General features: G+C 29.0%; 1 protein-coding gene across 1 annotated transcript; it reads left to right on the forward strand.

Moving 5' to 3' along the window:
• The first annotated feature begins 5478 nt into the window (after nt 1-5478).
• Nucleotides 5479-6849, forward strand: LOC113854992 (UPF0481 protein At3g47200-like). The gene has a single exon (XM_027486390.1). It carries the CDS (start codon nt 5479-5481, stop codon nt 6847-6849), a length of 1371 nt encoding a protein of 456 aa, XP_027342191.1.
• The last annotated feature ends 11115 nt before the right edge of the window (nt 6850-17964 follow it).

A 17964-nucleotide genomic window follows, 5' to 3' on the forward strand; every position in this document is an offset into this window, starting at 1 on the left:
AGGGCTAACTTGAGGATGATGACTAGGATCATATTTTCCAAGTTGTTGGTGTGGAGATAGACCGCTCATTAGAACTTAGATTATTTTGATTTTGTAATTATTTAAATGAATATCTAATGTATTTTGAATTATGATTTATAAATATTAATTTTGTATCTAAATGAAGTCCAATATAAGTATATTTCATTATTATTCAAGTATAAATTTATCTAGTAAGTTATAATATGATGGTATATATTTATCCTTTATCTTTTTGTATACCTTTCCAATTTTTTATAAACTGAATAATAAAAGTGAAGGTTCTAATTTTTTTTAATCAAATTTTCACGTCATAACTATAAAGAAAGTTCACTTTAATTTTCTTCTTAGTTATAAATTATTATACAAATTGAATAATAAATTAAGGGTGTCACAATTATCAATAATAATTTCCTTTATTTTTTACTCTCACTTAAATAATTTTTATTATTAATTTAATATTATCTAAGAATTCTAAAATTTTATATCCAAACACAACCTCAAAGAGTGCTAAAATTCAAGTGTGCATTAAAATCTTAGAACAGAAGGAGTAAAAATTTAGTCTATGTTATTAACCTCTTTTAGTTAAGCATTGAGTTGACTATTAGAGTTTCAACTCAACATTGATACACATCAAGTACTTAGTATATCATTACCCTAATTAACACATATTTATCTTACTCAAGATATTATTATCCTAATTGTGAACACGACACTATCACTTTGTGCTTTTTTTTCTCTCAAATCTATTTTTTTACATAATTCACTTACAAATAATAATACCAAAAAACTTTTACTAATACTCCAAACTTTCCCTCAGTTTATAAATGATTATTGAATTATGTTAATCTTACTGAATTAGATGTGAGTAGTACATAGATACTTGAGAACTATAATTTCCTTTAGTAAAATTTATTGAAACAGGTTTGATTGGTATCTAGAATAGTTGTAAGAAGTCTAGAAAAGTCTAAAAATAGAGAATAAATAAAATTACAAAATTTGACCAAAATACTCCTACAAACATCTAGAATGGAGACCCATTTTGGACAAACAAATGAACGAGATAAATTCTAAAATGTTTATGGTGGATAGCCCATATATAGAGATTTCGAACGTGCAAGTATGGAGCCTAAAGAGCAAGTATATAAATTACCCAAAAGTAGGCAAAAAAATCAAGTATAAATAAAGGAAGTGGGCTAGGAATAGTAGTAAGGAGTCATGTGACCTATTAGAGCCCATGTGAGACTAATCATGATTAAGGGATAAGGTTAATTATGGTTTAATCCCAGCTGGATGAGTATATTTCACAAGAGCCAATAAAGTCAAGCCAAGTCAACAAGGTAATCATTAAGGAGATAAAATTAATGATGAGTAATTTATGTTAATGATTGGATTAATTCTCATTCAATGGATCTAATTGAACCATGACCATGGCCATTGGATCTAAACTAAATAGGTTTCAAAAAGTAATTGGAATGATTAGAATAGAATTAGGAAGGTTAAAATCCAACTAGAAGTACAAAAGTCATCATGAAAGGACAATTTGGACTCTTACAAATATGCACATGTGTAAGCTTGTAGAATAAACCAAAAATGTACTAAAATTGAATCTCAACACTTGTGAGAGAAGTGTGAAGTTGTGCGATGCTTTGGGGGAGGGCCAACATCAATCCAAAACTCTATTTAAAGGCATGCATGCAAAAGGGAAGAACTTTCACTCATTTTTCATGCAAGCCTAAGTAATTCTGCATTCTTCTTTATCTTAATTTTCTCTAAACACATCCAAGTTCATCTCAAATACTTTCACTTGAACCCACAAAGTTAGATCACTCAATACCCTACCATAAAAGTCTTGAATCAAACCTTTAAACTCCACTAAAAACACCAAGATATCCCACAAATCCACAAAGTTTCTAACTCTTCTTAGAGAGCATTGTCAAGTGAGCAAGGAGGAGACCAAGGGAGAAGGAAACTCATTTTCAAGAGGAGAAAGAAAGAAAAAAGGGACAAGGAGAAGAATCACCCAAAGATCAAGACAAGATCAACCCAAAAACACCAAGTAAAGGGAAGATATTTTTCATAATTAAGGAGAATACTTTGTTTAAATGATTTTGAGTCAAAGGGGAACCTTAATCCTTTTTTGTTGTGTTGAATTTGTATGTGTTGATGAATCTATGATTAAAAATTTGATTGAAATAAGTAAATACATGAAAATCACTAAGAGTACAAAGTGTGTTGTATTTGATGATGACTTTCTTGTTATATGGTTGGTTGCATGAAAATCTTACATGTTTCATGTGAATCTATGATGTTTTGACTTATTTCTATGGTGTCTAAGTTGAATTCATGATTTTCTTTTGGATTGAAATTATTTTGGAGTCAAAATGAATTTCTAAATTATGTTTGAAGATTTATTAAAGAAACTTCTAAAAAGAAATGGATTAAAAATGGAAAGTGATCATAATTAAGATCCTTGGACTTTTGGACATATTTGGACCTATGAATTACATGGACTAATGATAAGAACAAACTTTAAAAAAAACAAAAATTGAAAGATTGAACATAAAAATGAAAAAATATCATGGACTTGGACTAAAAATTCCTTAAAAATGCAAGACACTTGACCACATATGTGATAGTACCATGAAAATGATTTACACCATATTTGACATGAATTAATGACCTTGAATACATGGGAGATACAATGGACAATTTGAAACTTACCAAATTTGGAGATAAGGACCTTTTTGCAATTAATATAAAATATAAAAATTAAAGTGTAAATAATGTAAAATATAAGAAAATATTTGAAAATATTTTTTAGTATTTATTTCATGAAAATTGATATATATATATATATATATATATAATGTTAAATAACATTATTTTGAAAAAGAAAAATATTTTTCTTTGTAATCTTGAAGGTTATCGATAAAATAAAATACTAAAAACATTATTTTGAAAAAGAAAAATATTTTTCTTTGTAATCTTGAAGGCTATCGATAAAATAAAATACTAAAAAGATAAATTTACAAATTTAAAAAGATAAAATTTCAGGTATCGTTTTATTTAAACGCTAATTAATAACTAGCTTAAAATATACAAATTTTTAACATAAGTTACTTTAATTAAATAAGGTTCACTTTCAATAGAGTTATGTTTAAGAATTGGTAAAATAAAAATAATAAAGAGTAAAATAATTTAAAAAGTTTATAAATTAAAATTTATGTAATTTTTTTAAAAAAAATTAATTTAAAAAGTTAAAAAATATAAATTAATTTTTAATTTATAGAAAGTATAAATAATATAACATGAAAGTTTATGATATAAATTTGATTATGGAACTTATTAAAATAATTTGGAAAAAATTATTTTAATAACTTATACATTAATAAATTTATTAAAATAAGTTTTAAAAGAACTTGTAAAAACCATAAACTATTTATATAAACTCTACATATAAATTCTTTCAAATACTCACCTAAAACTTTTACCGAAAACGGTTTTGGCTATTTTCAGAGGACCTCACTTCTTAGTACTCCTTTTGTCTCATATTAAATATTTTTTTTTTTTTTTATTTGTCTCAATTATTTACTTCTTTTAAATATTTAAAAAGTACTAATTTTTTTTCAATAATATTCTGATGTATTAAGATAGTTTTTGTTAACTAATATTTAAGTATTTCTCTAGAAGTAGTTCTTATTAACTAACTAATACAATAATTTTAACACTTTTAACAAAGATATTTGAGTAAAATCAACTTAATTTACTATGATAATTGATAAAATATAATTACTTTATTAAAATATATAAATTAATACTAAATGATATCTAAAAAAAAGAGAATATCATTTTAAATTGTTTCTTAAATATTTTGACTTTAAAAGTAAAACGAAACTTCTCTGTAACTTCAAAACTGTTATATATATAAATAGTTGGTCGTTGTGTTCTGACTTACACAGTTGACTTTGGCTTTCTTTTTCTTTTAGTCTTGGAATGCATTGAACCAGTAATTTAAGAGTTTGAGCTTTGAAGCACTTAACATTTTAGATGTAGAGAAGCTCATTATAAATTGGGAAGCTAAGTTTCATGATTGTTGTTGCACACTAGTGTGTTTATCTTTGATTCTAACACTTGACCAACCTTCAAGTTTCAGGTTCTTTCTTTTGCCCTCTCTTTCTTCTTTTTGGTTGAAACTCTTCTCTTTTATATATTTTTTTGTTGCTATTTTCTGGAAAAGAGTTCAGATCTCCTATGGGCATACATTAACAAAAAGAATTCAAGACATGTTTTATATAAAATAATAACTAGATTATGATATTCAGATTGTGACTGTGTAGATTTAAAAGGGAAAACTATGATGAACTTGCAATAGCACTTTAGCTAAAAGAACAGAGTTGATTTACATGTTTGAAAGGATCTAGAAGCACCCATTTGGACTAGCCTCCCCACTTCTCAAAATGTAAGGAGCTGTTTAATTTTAGGAGTTTTTTTAATTTGTTATTACTTTAAATTATAAAATTAATATATAGTTATTTTATTTTTAATTTTTCAAAATTATACCAAAAAACGTAACTTTTTATTCTTTTTCCTTGTTTCCTATACATTTCTTTGAAAATACAACGAAAAAAGTGATAATTTTATAATTAAAATTGTTTTCTGAAATCAAACAATTCTTGAAAGTCTCTCTCCATTCTGTTTTCAAATATTTATATATTTTTTTATATATTTTACCATGAGTATTTTTTATGAAAAATGTTGGTAATTATGTTTTTCAGGGTAAATGATTTATACTCAGGGAGGGCATGGGTGAAAATGAAATTTAATTTTAGTCCTTTCAATTAACTGTGAAGAACTTTATCAACTAAACTATATTTTATTTTGTCAACGTCAACTATGCTAATTTTAAACATTATAATCAACTAAACGATAGAAAAAGTCAAAACTTTCACCTTCAAGTCTAGAATAAACAAAATCTTTATTCTATATTGCTATTATTTTCTTAGAAGTTATTATTCACGGAATTTTTCATTGGATTTGATAATAAAGTAAAACTTCAAGAAAGCGTCGATCTAAATTCAAATCCAAATGTTGAAAGTTTGAGTAGTGGGTCTTTGATACTTTTTTACTTAATTGTTTAATTTATATTAAGGGAAAATTCATTTTGATACAAATGTTATGATTAAAAATAGGATTCAAAAGATACCTGCGTTGCACTCGCTGGGGCATATATGAAGTGTTTAATTGAAATTTTCGCCACAATATTTCATTTTATCATTTTTTAAAATTTATTTCTCCCCTATTTTTCAATATTCGTATTAATTTCTTTTGCTTGTGTAAGATTCTTGTGAATCTGCTCCTTAATTTGCATTCTTCAAATAGGTACTTATATATTGTTTATCCACTTCAATTTGCACATTATCCAGTTCAGTAATCTGAAAGGTAAGATAGAAATTGGTGATGAAGGAAATGGAGTCACAAGAGAATGGTTTAAAGTGCCTCAAAATTGGTGATGAAAGTGAAACTGAAAACAAGGATTTGATAATTCATATGGAAGCTATGTTAAAAAGCGTGGAACTACCTTTAGTGTCAAATTGTTGTATCTACAAAGTACCTCAAAAAATTCGCAAGGTGAATGAAGAAGCTTATACTCCTAGCATTGTTTCTATTGGCCCTTTTCACTATGGAGACAAGAGATTAGAATCAATGGAAGATCTCAAATTGAGATACCTCAAGAGTTTTCTTGAAAGGACTAAAAAGGGGTTGGGGGAGTGCATTGGATACATAAAATCTTCTGAAGAAGTTATAAGAAGTTGTTATTCAGAGATCATTGAACAAAGTAGTGATGATTTTGTTAGGATTATTTTAACTGATGCTTGCTTCATAATTGAGTATTTTCTAAGATCTCTAGAGTGGCCAAAAGAAGACCCTTTATTATCCAAACCATGGTTGAGGTGTGATGTAAAGCTTGATTTGATATTGCTTGAAAATCAGCTTCCATGGTTTGTTCTTGAAGAGCTATTCAACCTGACACAACCTAGTTGCTTCGATGGTGATGTTTCCTCCTTTTTTGATGCTGCTTTTCATTATTTTAGGGTCCATTTCCTTCAAAGCCTATTGCCTGGAGTAGATAGTAGCAAGTTCACCATCCATTATTTTCATAAGCATTATCAACACTATATAATGAAGCCTGATCAAGTTAGTATGCAATTGAATCACCTCACTGATTTGCTCAGGATCTTTTACTTACCACCTGATAGGTTGCCCAAAAGAGAAAAAGAAATAGTGAAGCATCTATATAGTGCAAGCCATCTAATGGAGGCTGGTGTGAAGCTCCATGTTGGTCAAGACAAAAGTGCACTTGAGTTACAATTTTCAAAGGGTGTTTTGACAATACCAAGATTTGAAGTTTGTCATTGGACTGAGATTCTTATTAGAAATGTGGTTGCATTTGAGCAGTGTCATTATCCATTTCAGACCTACATTACTGACTACATAGTCCTCTTGGATTTCCTTATTGATACTAGCCAAGATGTTGATACACTTGTGGACAAGGGAATCATGATTAACACTTTGGGTGATAGTAGTGCAGTTGCAAATATGGTTAACAATTTGTGCCTAAATGTTGTCCAGGAAAATATTAATGGTGGTTATATTTATCTCTCCAAGAAGCTGAATTGCTTTTATGAGGACCCTTCCCACAAATACAAGGCAATCTTCATACATGATTACTTCAGCACTCCTTGGAAAATAACGTCATTCGTAGCTGCAATTGTACTGCTTTTACTTACTCTAATTCAAGCCACATGTTCTGTCATCTCTTTATTTTAGGTCAAACCCTTGTACTTTCTATTCTTAATTAATATTGTAGTGTTAACGTCAGAGGAAAAAAAATGTTACTAGAAAAATAATAATAATACAAAAAGTAAATATAGTATTTTTCTTTAACAATGTCTCTCACCCCAAAGTGTTTTGGTGTGGATATTAACTGCTTTTTAGAACTTAAACTATTTTTGATATTGTAAATATATAAACTAAGTCCTAATGTATTTTGATAATGGTCTGTAATTATTAAAATTTTGTATAAATGAAATACAATTTATGTATATTTCTTTATTGTTCTAGTATAAATTTATTTATTTAGGTATAATTTACCTTTTATTGTTTTCTCGTACCTTAGTGTGTGTATTGTAAATCAAATCATGCAAAGAAAGTTTTAATTTTATTACATTTTCATATTACATGTATAATGAATTCATTTACTTTCTTTATCTTGTCATAAATTATTATATAAACTAAATAAGAAATTAAATATGTCATATGCGCCACGTGAAGCCTCTAGATCATGCCTCCACAGCTGAAGGTTGGTGTAACGCTCTTAATTAATAAATCATTTCTCTATAATTTATAAAAATTTATAATTTTAATTAAATTATTAATGAAGTCTTTCTTATTTGTGATACTAATAAACTTAACAGAATTGTAAGTAATTAAACATTTTTCATCACAACTTAGCTTGCTAAATAAAATATAATTTGAACAATAATAAATAATTAACATACTTGGTATTACTTAAATTTAGGAGTTCAATATTTACAAGTCATAAACAAAATACATTAGAACTCAATTTAGATAATTACAAGATAAAAAATACATCAAGTCCTAATGAGCAGATCACTCCCACACAAAAAACCTTGAGAATATAATTCTAGTCTGAATCAGTCTTCGCTAAACTAGCTCTCTATTTCTTCCATTTCTTCTTGTTAAGTATAATGGTCTCTAATGTCGGCGGTGACCTCTATACTAACTATCAGCTCTCAAGGTATATATGTAGTTCACCGTAGTTGGTGTTCTAACCGTCCCTTTATATACATACAAATTAAGGGTGTGATGGATCCTGCCACTAGTAGGATAATCAAAAGGAACATCGTATGTAACATTCTTGTTTTTATATTTATTATTATAGCATTGAATGTTGGTTGTATTTGTGAAGTTATTTGAATTTTAGGGAATTTTAATAATGTAGGTTGCAGGATATCTTGCTGTGGCGAGAAAGCGAGTCCAGAAATCAAGTATTTTGATGCTCTCTCGCTGTAGCAAGGATGCTCTCATTGTAGCTAGAATGACAAATAGTAAAGTGCAATTTTGTCTGACTTTTTCGTTGTAGCGAGAGAAGGGCTCGTTGTAGCGAGAATGTCACGAATTAAGGGGTATTTAAGGATTTTCAAGTTAGAAAACTTGGATTACAATCCAAGTTTCGAGGTCTTCCTCGTTCCCTCAACTTCTAACCCTCCCTTTTTAGAAAATCTCCCTAAAACCTCAACTTTCTTTCATATCCAAGTTTGGGAACTACATCAATCAACTCTAAGTAAGTTCTTAGAGTTTTGTTTTTTCTTTTTGGTTGTTTTCTAAGTTTCTCTCTTCTCAAAATATTCTCTCTTGTGATATCTAGGAAGATCTTGGTCCTTTCACCAAAACCCTTCATAAACCTTATTTCAAAACTTCATTTCAAGGTAAGGAGGGCTCTATTTTGTGATTCTAAGCATAATAACTATTTTGTAATCATGAGAGTACTTTATGTATGACATTGAATTGTTATGAAAAATATGTTTGGCTGATTTTAGGTGTTAATATTTTGTTCAAGTAGTCTATTATTTGGAACTTTGTTCGGAAGTGCTTTACTAAGCACAATCTCTTACTTGAATGACAAGTTTAGTATGAAAGAAAGTATGAGATAAGTATAAAAAGCTGAATGGATCTAGTGTGAATAGTTACAGAGATACATTGGGGCTATAGAGTCTGGAGACGATAGGAAATCTGGAGGAAATGTAGGTTGATGAACAACATTCGCACATATGTACACATTCTTTTTGAGAGCGAATGCGCCACATGGCCTCACACTCGTTTCCTAACTAGACTCCTGACTATACCTTTGCTAAGGGGCCCGTTATTATATATGTTGTATCCGTATGCATGGGCTAACCGGTGACTATTTACCTAGTTGTGTAAGACCTTAAGAACTGCTGGAGGCATCGTATGTCTATGATCACAGTGTACTGGGAGTGCGTATCCAAAAGAGAGGAATGTAATGAGTTGTGATGGAATATATGTATATGTGATATATATTACTTTGAGATTCATGATTTTATGATTCTTTGTCTTGTGTTCTATGATTGTGATTGTGCTATAATGTTAGTTTTTAAATTAATATTATGTGTAAATGATAAAATAAAAGCTCATCCTTACTAATATTTTTAGGAGATCAGGATGACAGAGCCTCAGGAAAGAGTTAGACTAGTAGATAGTTCAGTACATTATAGGTTAAATTATGTATTTAATGAATATCAATGACTGTATTACTTTAAATTTGCTGTTTTGGTAGAAATTGAACCTAGAACTCTGGTTACACTAGAAATGGATTTCTTTTGTAGTATTCCGTTTAATTTCCCTGTGTATTTGTATGTATAGTGGTACTATTAGGACCCCGGCATCCATCACATATTTGTTTACTTATCACGATCATGATCATCTCGGAAGACCATCCAGATGGACTTTTGAAAGAATTATTGGTACTGAAGTCACAGCTGATCTAGGCGATCTTTATCTTGGATCATGCGATGATCTCGATTCTGAAGACCTGGCAGAGATAGAAAGCTGGCATGGAATTGACTAGTACTAGATTCTCAGTGTTGGAATATGTTTTGGAGCTGCTCTAGGACTTAAATTGCTTTTGAGATGTACTTACTTTGGTCATGTACATGTTATTTTGAGTCCCACTTGTTTTACCAAATAGTTTGTAAATTATTATATGAAATATTTATACAGTATAATGAGTTGTATAAATGAAATAAGTAGCTTTTAAAATTTAAAGATTTAGGATGTTACATTGTACACTATTATAATTTCTACAGTGAAAACCTCATTGAATCTAGTCTCACTAGCTATAATAAAATTACAATGATAAACTCTCTGTCATTCCCTAAATACATTATTTAGTCTACTTTCATAACTCTACTTAATTAGCCTAACTGGTCTATGAGGAGTAGTCATTTTTATTTCTTGAAAATGTAAGTAAGGATGAGTCTTCTCCTAATCACTAAAACATAACCAAAATAATCAATTTGAAATTTTCTAGAAACAACACAATGATAAATATATCAGTAATACCATAACACATGTACTTCAATCACATAATGCAATATGCTACTCTCATATATGCACTTTCTCATGCACTGTGATCATAGTCAATCGTTGCCTCTTGTATTCCATGAGGTCTTACATATGTAAGTAAATAGTCGTTAATTAGTCCATGTATACAAATACAATGTATACAATATTGAATACCTTAGCAAAAGCACAGTCAAGAGTTTAGTAAAGAAATAAGTGTGTGACTTGTGATGCTTTCACTCTTATTAAATTATGCATAATCACGAATAACATTTACCACCTTGTATTTCCCCTTATATTTTTAAAATTACCGTAATCTTCTATACTCCTAGTGTATCTCTGTAACTATTTACACTAATTCTTTTCATCATCATATTTATTGATAATACATTTTTCTGCCATTTATTTCTCAATATACATTTAAACAAGTTATGCTAAAGGTCAGACACCTGCAGATTCAATACAAATTACAGATTTTTAATAAATCATATTTCAGTCATTCAACAACCAATAACACATGTATCATCCATCCAAAGAATCCATTTTATAAACATAGATTTCTAAGATAGAAGCATGTTACCACCCACAGAAGTAAAGAATATATATATATATATATATATATATATATATATATATATAATTCACACTAATTCATACACATCACATAGGTATAGTTTTATTAATAGGATAGAGCTCTCCTTACCTTGAGAAAATGATTCACATAGAAGTTTTAGGTGGAAGATGTTATCCAAAAGACCAAGTTGTTATGGAAATTGGGTGAAAAGGATGTCTGAGCTCGGATTCAAGAGAGGTTTTGAGAGTAAAGGTGTTTTCTAGCTGTGAAAGAGAGTGAGAGAACTTAGAGTGAAATGAGAATTGTTACTTGCTTTGTAATCTAAGTTTTAAAATGTTAAAGTTACTTAAATACCCCTTTACTCAAGGATTTTTGCTTGAGCGAGACCATTCTCGCTTAAGGTAATAAACCAAGCAAAAATTTTATACTCATTTGTTAATAATTTTGTTTGAGTGAGATCACTCTCGCCTGAGCGAAAACGCTCTAGAGAACTCTTATTTCTATCGCCCATTCTCGTCTAAGGGAGAGCACAATTGAGAAATCCTTATTCATTCTCACTTGAATGAGAAATAATGCAGTTTTAAAAAATAAAACCCTTCCTTTCAAAAGTAAAAGCAAAAATAAAAATAAGGTGTTAAAATTGAAACGTCAAATCTCCAGCTTTAGGAAGGTAGCCTCTAGATGTTGCATCCCCATAAGGTCTGCAACTTGTCATTAGTAGTAATGGATGCTTGGTATACTAGTCTTTGTATTGTGATTCAAAGCTCTACCTCATTATCTTTTAACTTGTCATAGGAGTCCTTCCACCTTTTAAGGTACTCATGCCTTTGCGGTATTACATCATGGATTTTTTATGCTTTCCTGTTGGCCATGCTTCCTTGATATTGCCTCAATAAGATTGAGCCTTGATAGAACACCTTTCTTTTTTTTTAAAATGCTTTCTCTCTCTCTCTCTCTATTTATCTGGACTTCTTCTCTCGCTTTGATTATTAGGGCTCCTCCTTTTATGCTTCCTTTTTTACCCATCCTATTTTATTATTTTCCCAACACCTTTCAGTATGTCATTTGCCTCAACAATTTCACTTTCCACAACATCCTCTATCTTTTCCTTCATTAAAACTGTCTTTCACTTTCTCTGCATTGATGTTTAGCTTTCTTCTCATACCACGTGTCTCATTTTTTGTGTCAATCCCTTTCTCCCACACCATGTTATTATTTAGTGACAATAAAGAATGATGGGAAAAGGTGGGTAAAAGGTGAAAGATTTTGAGGTCAAACTCAAGAGTAATTTGGTGATGGATGTAACATCCTTAATTCACACTGGAATAGATAAAATTTTATAGCAAATAAAGAGATTTTAAAAATAAAATTCTCTAATATCTTTGCTTGGAGATTGAATAAAGAAGAACTTTTTTTAAATTTTTTATTTTTTTTATCTTTTATCTAATCCAAATTATGTACACAATGGTTCAAAACATAAACTATGCTGCATTTCAGTAAAGTAAATTTTCTATCTAAATTTAATATAACTAAAATCAAACAGCCAACTTCCTATATTACAAATACTCGAAATCAATGATTACAAGATTACTAGGTATTATAAATTTTACAATTTGTATCAAATATTTACATATCTTTATCAATTTAAAATTGAAGTTGACTAAAAATATTACAATCTTCAAATAATTAAACTCTATCAGAGCAATCCTTTATACCACTTTGCCGAGAATATGATCCTAAAATGGATTAACCTTTCTTTATTCTTCAATCCTATATCCTGGTAAATAATTTGTATGGGTGAGTATTCTTGTCCCAATTAATTCATTCATTTAGGAATTATTCAAAATAACATAGAAGACATAGACTTGTGCCAATATAGTAAATAATAGTAGCAATCATGTTATTTACTTCAAGTCCTACAATATGCATTGACATAATCTCAAATCATACATTACATTAACAATTGTTACAGCAAGTCAACAGATTATCCATCACGTCATCATTATTTCAAACATACACTAGGTTCACATCACTTTATTCATTTTCACACTTAGCAATATGTCATAATAAGTGCATTACAACCATATTAATTAATGCGTTATAATACATGTATTATAACTACACCCGTCGATGTAATACAATACCTGTATTATAATTACTCTAATCAATTCGTTATGATTCACCTATTACAAACACACATCTCATAAATTCATAGTCATTGCCCTTGAGATCCCTTAAGATCTTCTATAGGAATAGATAGCTGCTGGTTAGCCGCAGCAATACATATACAACGTGTGTCACCGACCGGCCTCTTTTAGCAAATGTATAGTCAAGAGTCTGGTCAAGAAATGAGTGTGTGGCCTATGAATGCTTTTACTTTCAGCAAATCATTGTACACCTACACCTATTTGCAATTAACATTCACCACCCTCCTTTCTCCAAGATTTTCCAAATCTTCTCCAGACTCTATACCCCTAGTGTAGGTAACTATCTATACAATGTCTTAGCATTTCTCATGACACTTACTTTCTCAGCATTTCACATTACATTTTCTTTCTTATGCATATCATTTACATCATCTTTCTTTTCATCAAATCTTTCACTAGTGAGACATTTTATTATGAATTCACCATATATCATTTTAGCACAAATAAAACATCCATCAATTTCATTCATCGCTCCTTACTATTAATACATTCTTCTTTCATCTCTTTCTTCCCTTTCAGTTCAATGAATCATGTCTAAATTAAAGCACACACAGATTCAGTTCACATCATACGTATATTGAAGGAAATCATTTTAATCATTCTAGACCAATCAAGCATACATCATTCACTCTACATAATAGTAAAAAATTTCATTCAAGCACATATTGATGAAATCATGAAGCACCTCATCATACAATTCAATATAATTTGCTGAAGGTCAGACACCTTTAGACTCAGACCAATCGTACCATTCAAAAATATATTGCCGGAGATCACACTCTCTTATCTTAAAAAGATCACCTATCCTAAAGTTTGACATCAATTAATATTCACATCATATCTATAATCCAAAGTATCAAATAGCATTTTTTAACCATACATGAATTATTTTCCATAATAAAATCATACTATTTAAAAATGATTTCATTTTGAGCCTTTACTTTAAAAATTGTATCTATATAATTGTAAAATAATCATAGGTTTTTCATATCTGAAATCTCCATTCTTAACTTTAAGATTTTAAGAAACCTTAGAATTTTTTTAATTCTAGTAGGAAAACTTAGTAATTTCAATTCCAAAATATATAACTATAAGTTAGGGTTTAAGTTTACTTTCTTTACTTGAAAACAGGTCTTTAAGACTACGTTCTTCACAAGATTTAAAGGAAACACAAAGTTACATTTGGAGATACCTACCAAGGACCAAGATTTTTCCTAGATATCACAAAAGAGAGTACTTATAAGAAGAGAGAAAATAGAGAAATAGAACGAAGTTTGGAGAACTAAACTATAAGAAACTTACTTGGATCTGAATGGAATAGACGTTTAAGATTGGATTTGGAAGACATTCAAGATTTGGGAAAGTTTTCTTTGAGAATGGAGAGGGAGAGAACAGAGAGAATAGAGATGGAAACTTGTTTGGTTCTAAAATGAAGGTTTCTAGGACATAAGTTCTTTAAATGCTCCTCAAAATCACGATTTTTTTCGCTATTGCAAGTAGCTCTCGCTACAACGAAAAAATCAGACGATATTCTTCCTTTGCTCTAGTTACAGCAAGAGATCCTCGTTACAACGAGAAATTCTAGCTATAACGAGAATGTTGTTGGGGCATCCTTATCCACTTCTCACTACAGTGAGAGGAATCTATAGAGTCTGTTTATGGATGATCTCTCTCACTACAGCAACAAATCCTGCAGCTCACACACCTTAAACTTTCTTAATTTCAAACAATATGCATAAACAATTAACATACAATACAAAATAATAAATAATAGAAACAAGGATGTTACAATGGAAGAAGGGGCATTTTTGGAGAGGTACACATTAAGGTTGGCGAAGGATGTGAGGAAGAAGAAGTTGATGATAGACGATATTGAGTCTCTATCAAAACAACTAAGCTTCTCTAAGAATTTTGCAGTATAAATCTCAACCTAGGTTGATTCACAGAGACACATCTTTAGTTAAATTCAATTTTAGGTTTTTTAATAAAACAAATAAAGGTTGGTGATTTGAAAATTTTGAATTAATTAAATCAAAACTACGAGCAAAATTAAATAGAATCAAAATAGATTAAGGAATATCAATCCACATAATACCAAATGCATGTAATTCTAATTATCACAGTATCTAAAGGTTTTTATCCGAATTTGAATGATTACCCAATCCAATTATTAATTCAATCGAATAACCTAATTGAACTAGATCACGAATTAAATAAAATTATTATTTAATCTAATTCGAATTAATTATCAAATCAAAACATCGATCCAGTCCTAATTTAAACTCTAACCATAGAAAAGTTAATCATGATCGAAATACACAAATATGATATTAGAAAAAAAAAAAGAACAAACTCGAAACAATTTGACCCAAAACTCAAATCAGATTTACACCATCTAGATTCCCCAGATTGAATGAGAGGTTTAGCCTTCCATCCAAGCACTTAACTCAAGAAAGAATGAGAGAATTCGAGAGAAGGTAACAAAAAGGATTCTTATTAATGACCAAATCTCAAAAACTCAATGTGTCTAATCGCACACTCTAATTGAGAACGTTATTAGTTTATTTATAGGTTTTGATTAGAGTAAACTAAATAGCCAAAATTCGAGCCTTAATTATAACTATAAGCCCAAATATAATTATCTAATAACAAAGGATTCAAATGCAATCTTACAATAATATTCAGTAAATCTGCCTAAACTTTAAAAAATCATAAAAAATAAAAAAATAACTCCAAATCCAGCGATCCATATATTCATTTTGAAGTGCTAGATGTGTGGAATCAGCCTAAAAAAATATCTATAGGAAAAGTTATGGCCAAAAGAGTAGTAAGAGGTTAAAATAACCGAAAATACGAAATTAAAATATTTATTTGTAATCAACCCAATTTATTCAAATAACTAGAAAATGATAAAAACTCTAAAAATAAAATATATGAAAAGTATTTAGAAATCAGAATAAAACTATAAATGTAAACATAAAATATGTTATATTAATTGAAGAGGAAGAGGTGAGATTAAAATCTAAGATGTAAGAAAGAAAATGAACCGTTCGTGAATAGTACGTGTGATAAAAAAACATATTAATAAAATTAATATTTTTAATAAAATAATTATTTAAAATATTTTTAAAAATTAGAGGATCAAAATGAATTAAAATAAAATTAAACAATATCAAAATTAACTTTTAAATTGGAGGATGAAAATATTAATTTTACTTAAAAAAACAAATATTATGAATAAATTGAGTTATTGACTTCGACATTTAATTTTAACTTATCAAATTAACACTGAGTTTTAATGTTATGAAAATTGGAAGGAAAGTATGAAACATAAGCTTCGCAAGAAACATTCTTTATTGTAATTGAGAAAGAGAGGGATGGAATTTTTTTTGTGGTTACCATCACAAAATATTCTCCCATTTTAGGGTGAAAATGAACGTACAAGAGGAAAGAGAAAGTAAGTAGGCAAAGGGAGGCAAAGGAAATGATAATTTTCTTAAGTTATTTTTTTTATTTTTTAAAAATAGTAAAATTTATAAATTATTATAAAAAAATAAAATAATATTTTATAAGAAAAAATTTAGATTTATTTTATTTTTATTAATATTTTAAATATAATTTGTTTATTTATTTATTACTCATCTAACAGCTAGACAAGTTTTTTTTATCATTTTTTTATTTTAACTCATTTAAATATTAAATATTTTTACTTTATTTTCAATTTATTTCTCATGTTTCAGTTTCTATCTGTATTTCGCCTCTCTTTTAAATTGGGCTTAAGATTTGAGGCATTGATATTACTTCACATTTATTTGCAGACCAAGGTTAGACTTAATTCAAGATGTTTTTGAAGGATTGGTACCACAACTTAAATTATGAATGGGTTACTACAAAAACATTAATAGTCACGTAGCTTGATAAACATAAGGATAAAGTTCTGCTAAAACAATAATACCGATTATGAAGCTGCTAAAATTCAGTAAAATCTCTCAAAATTTGAGTAAAACCATATATTTTTAAGCTGTTCAAAATCATAAGAAGTCGATCTTGTCCAAAACCATCATCTACATCTTCATCTCAATATAAAACTATTAACTAAAAATAACAAAAACAAAACAACATGGTAAGCATTATATTTATATGTTACAAGAATAAAAAATAGCTTTATAACGACAATATATTTCTCTTGAGTTGCACAAGCTTAATAAGGGATCTAGATCCTTTACAGTTTTAATGACAACTGCAGCCTGCAATGTATTTTGGCTTAACCAAAAATATATTCGCTTAAACGAAACAAGCAAAAAGTTGTTTTTGACTTAAGCCTTAAAATTTGTTTAAGCAAAAATTAAAAATTTTGCTTCAACGGAAGATGGACAAAATAGAGCATTGAGAAGGAGATAGCATAGGTGTGGGGGAGAAGGAGAGAGCATAGGGGTGGGGGAGAGGGAGAGAAAGGGGAAGGAGTCTGAGTGGGAGGAGGAAGAGGATGGTTGGTAGGAATGAGAATGGGTAGGGTATGGGTAGGGTACTATAGTATCCATCCTCATACTTGCATTTTAAAAAAATACTCGTACTCAGCCCTATTATAACATTCTAAATTTTTAGTCTTAAATCTACTTATTTTATTTGTACAAGTTCGAAATAAAATAAGAATTTTTGTATATGACAAACATTGTAAATTTAAATAAATAAAATATCATTTTGTGAATAAGATTATTTACAAAATTTGCCTCTCATGCAATATTAATTAAATAATAGTAAGTTTAAATATCATAATAAACCAAAAACAAATTTTCAAATCTGGATACTAAATATGCACTACATATGTGGGACTTAAAATAATAATTACACAACCAAAATAATTACATCACAAAAACAATTTAAGTTCCAGAGCAGTCTCAAAATATATCTAAACGCTGAGGACCTAGTACTAGTCATCTCAATGCCATCCTTCTATCTCTGCTAAATCCTCTGAATTGAGGTCATCATCTTATCCAA

This window comes from Abrus precatorius, unplaced genomic scaffold (assembly GCF_003935025.1).
Source record: "Abrus precatorius isolate BTA unplaced genomic scaffold, Abrus_2018 Scaffold1, whole genome shotgun sequence".
Taxonomy (NCBI): domain Eukaryota; kingdom Viridiplantae; phylum Streptophyta; class Magnoliopsida; order Fabales; family Fabaceae; genus Abrus; species Abrus precatorius.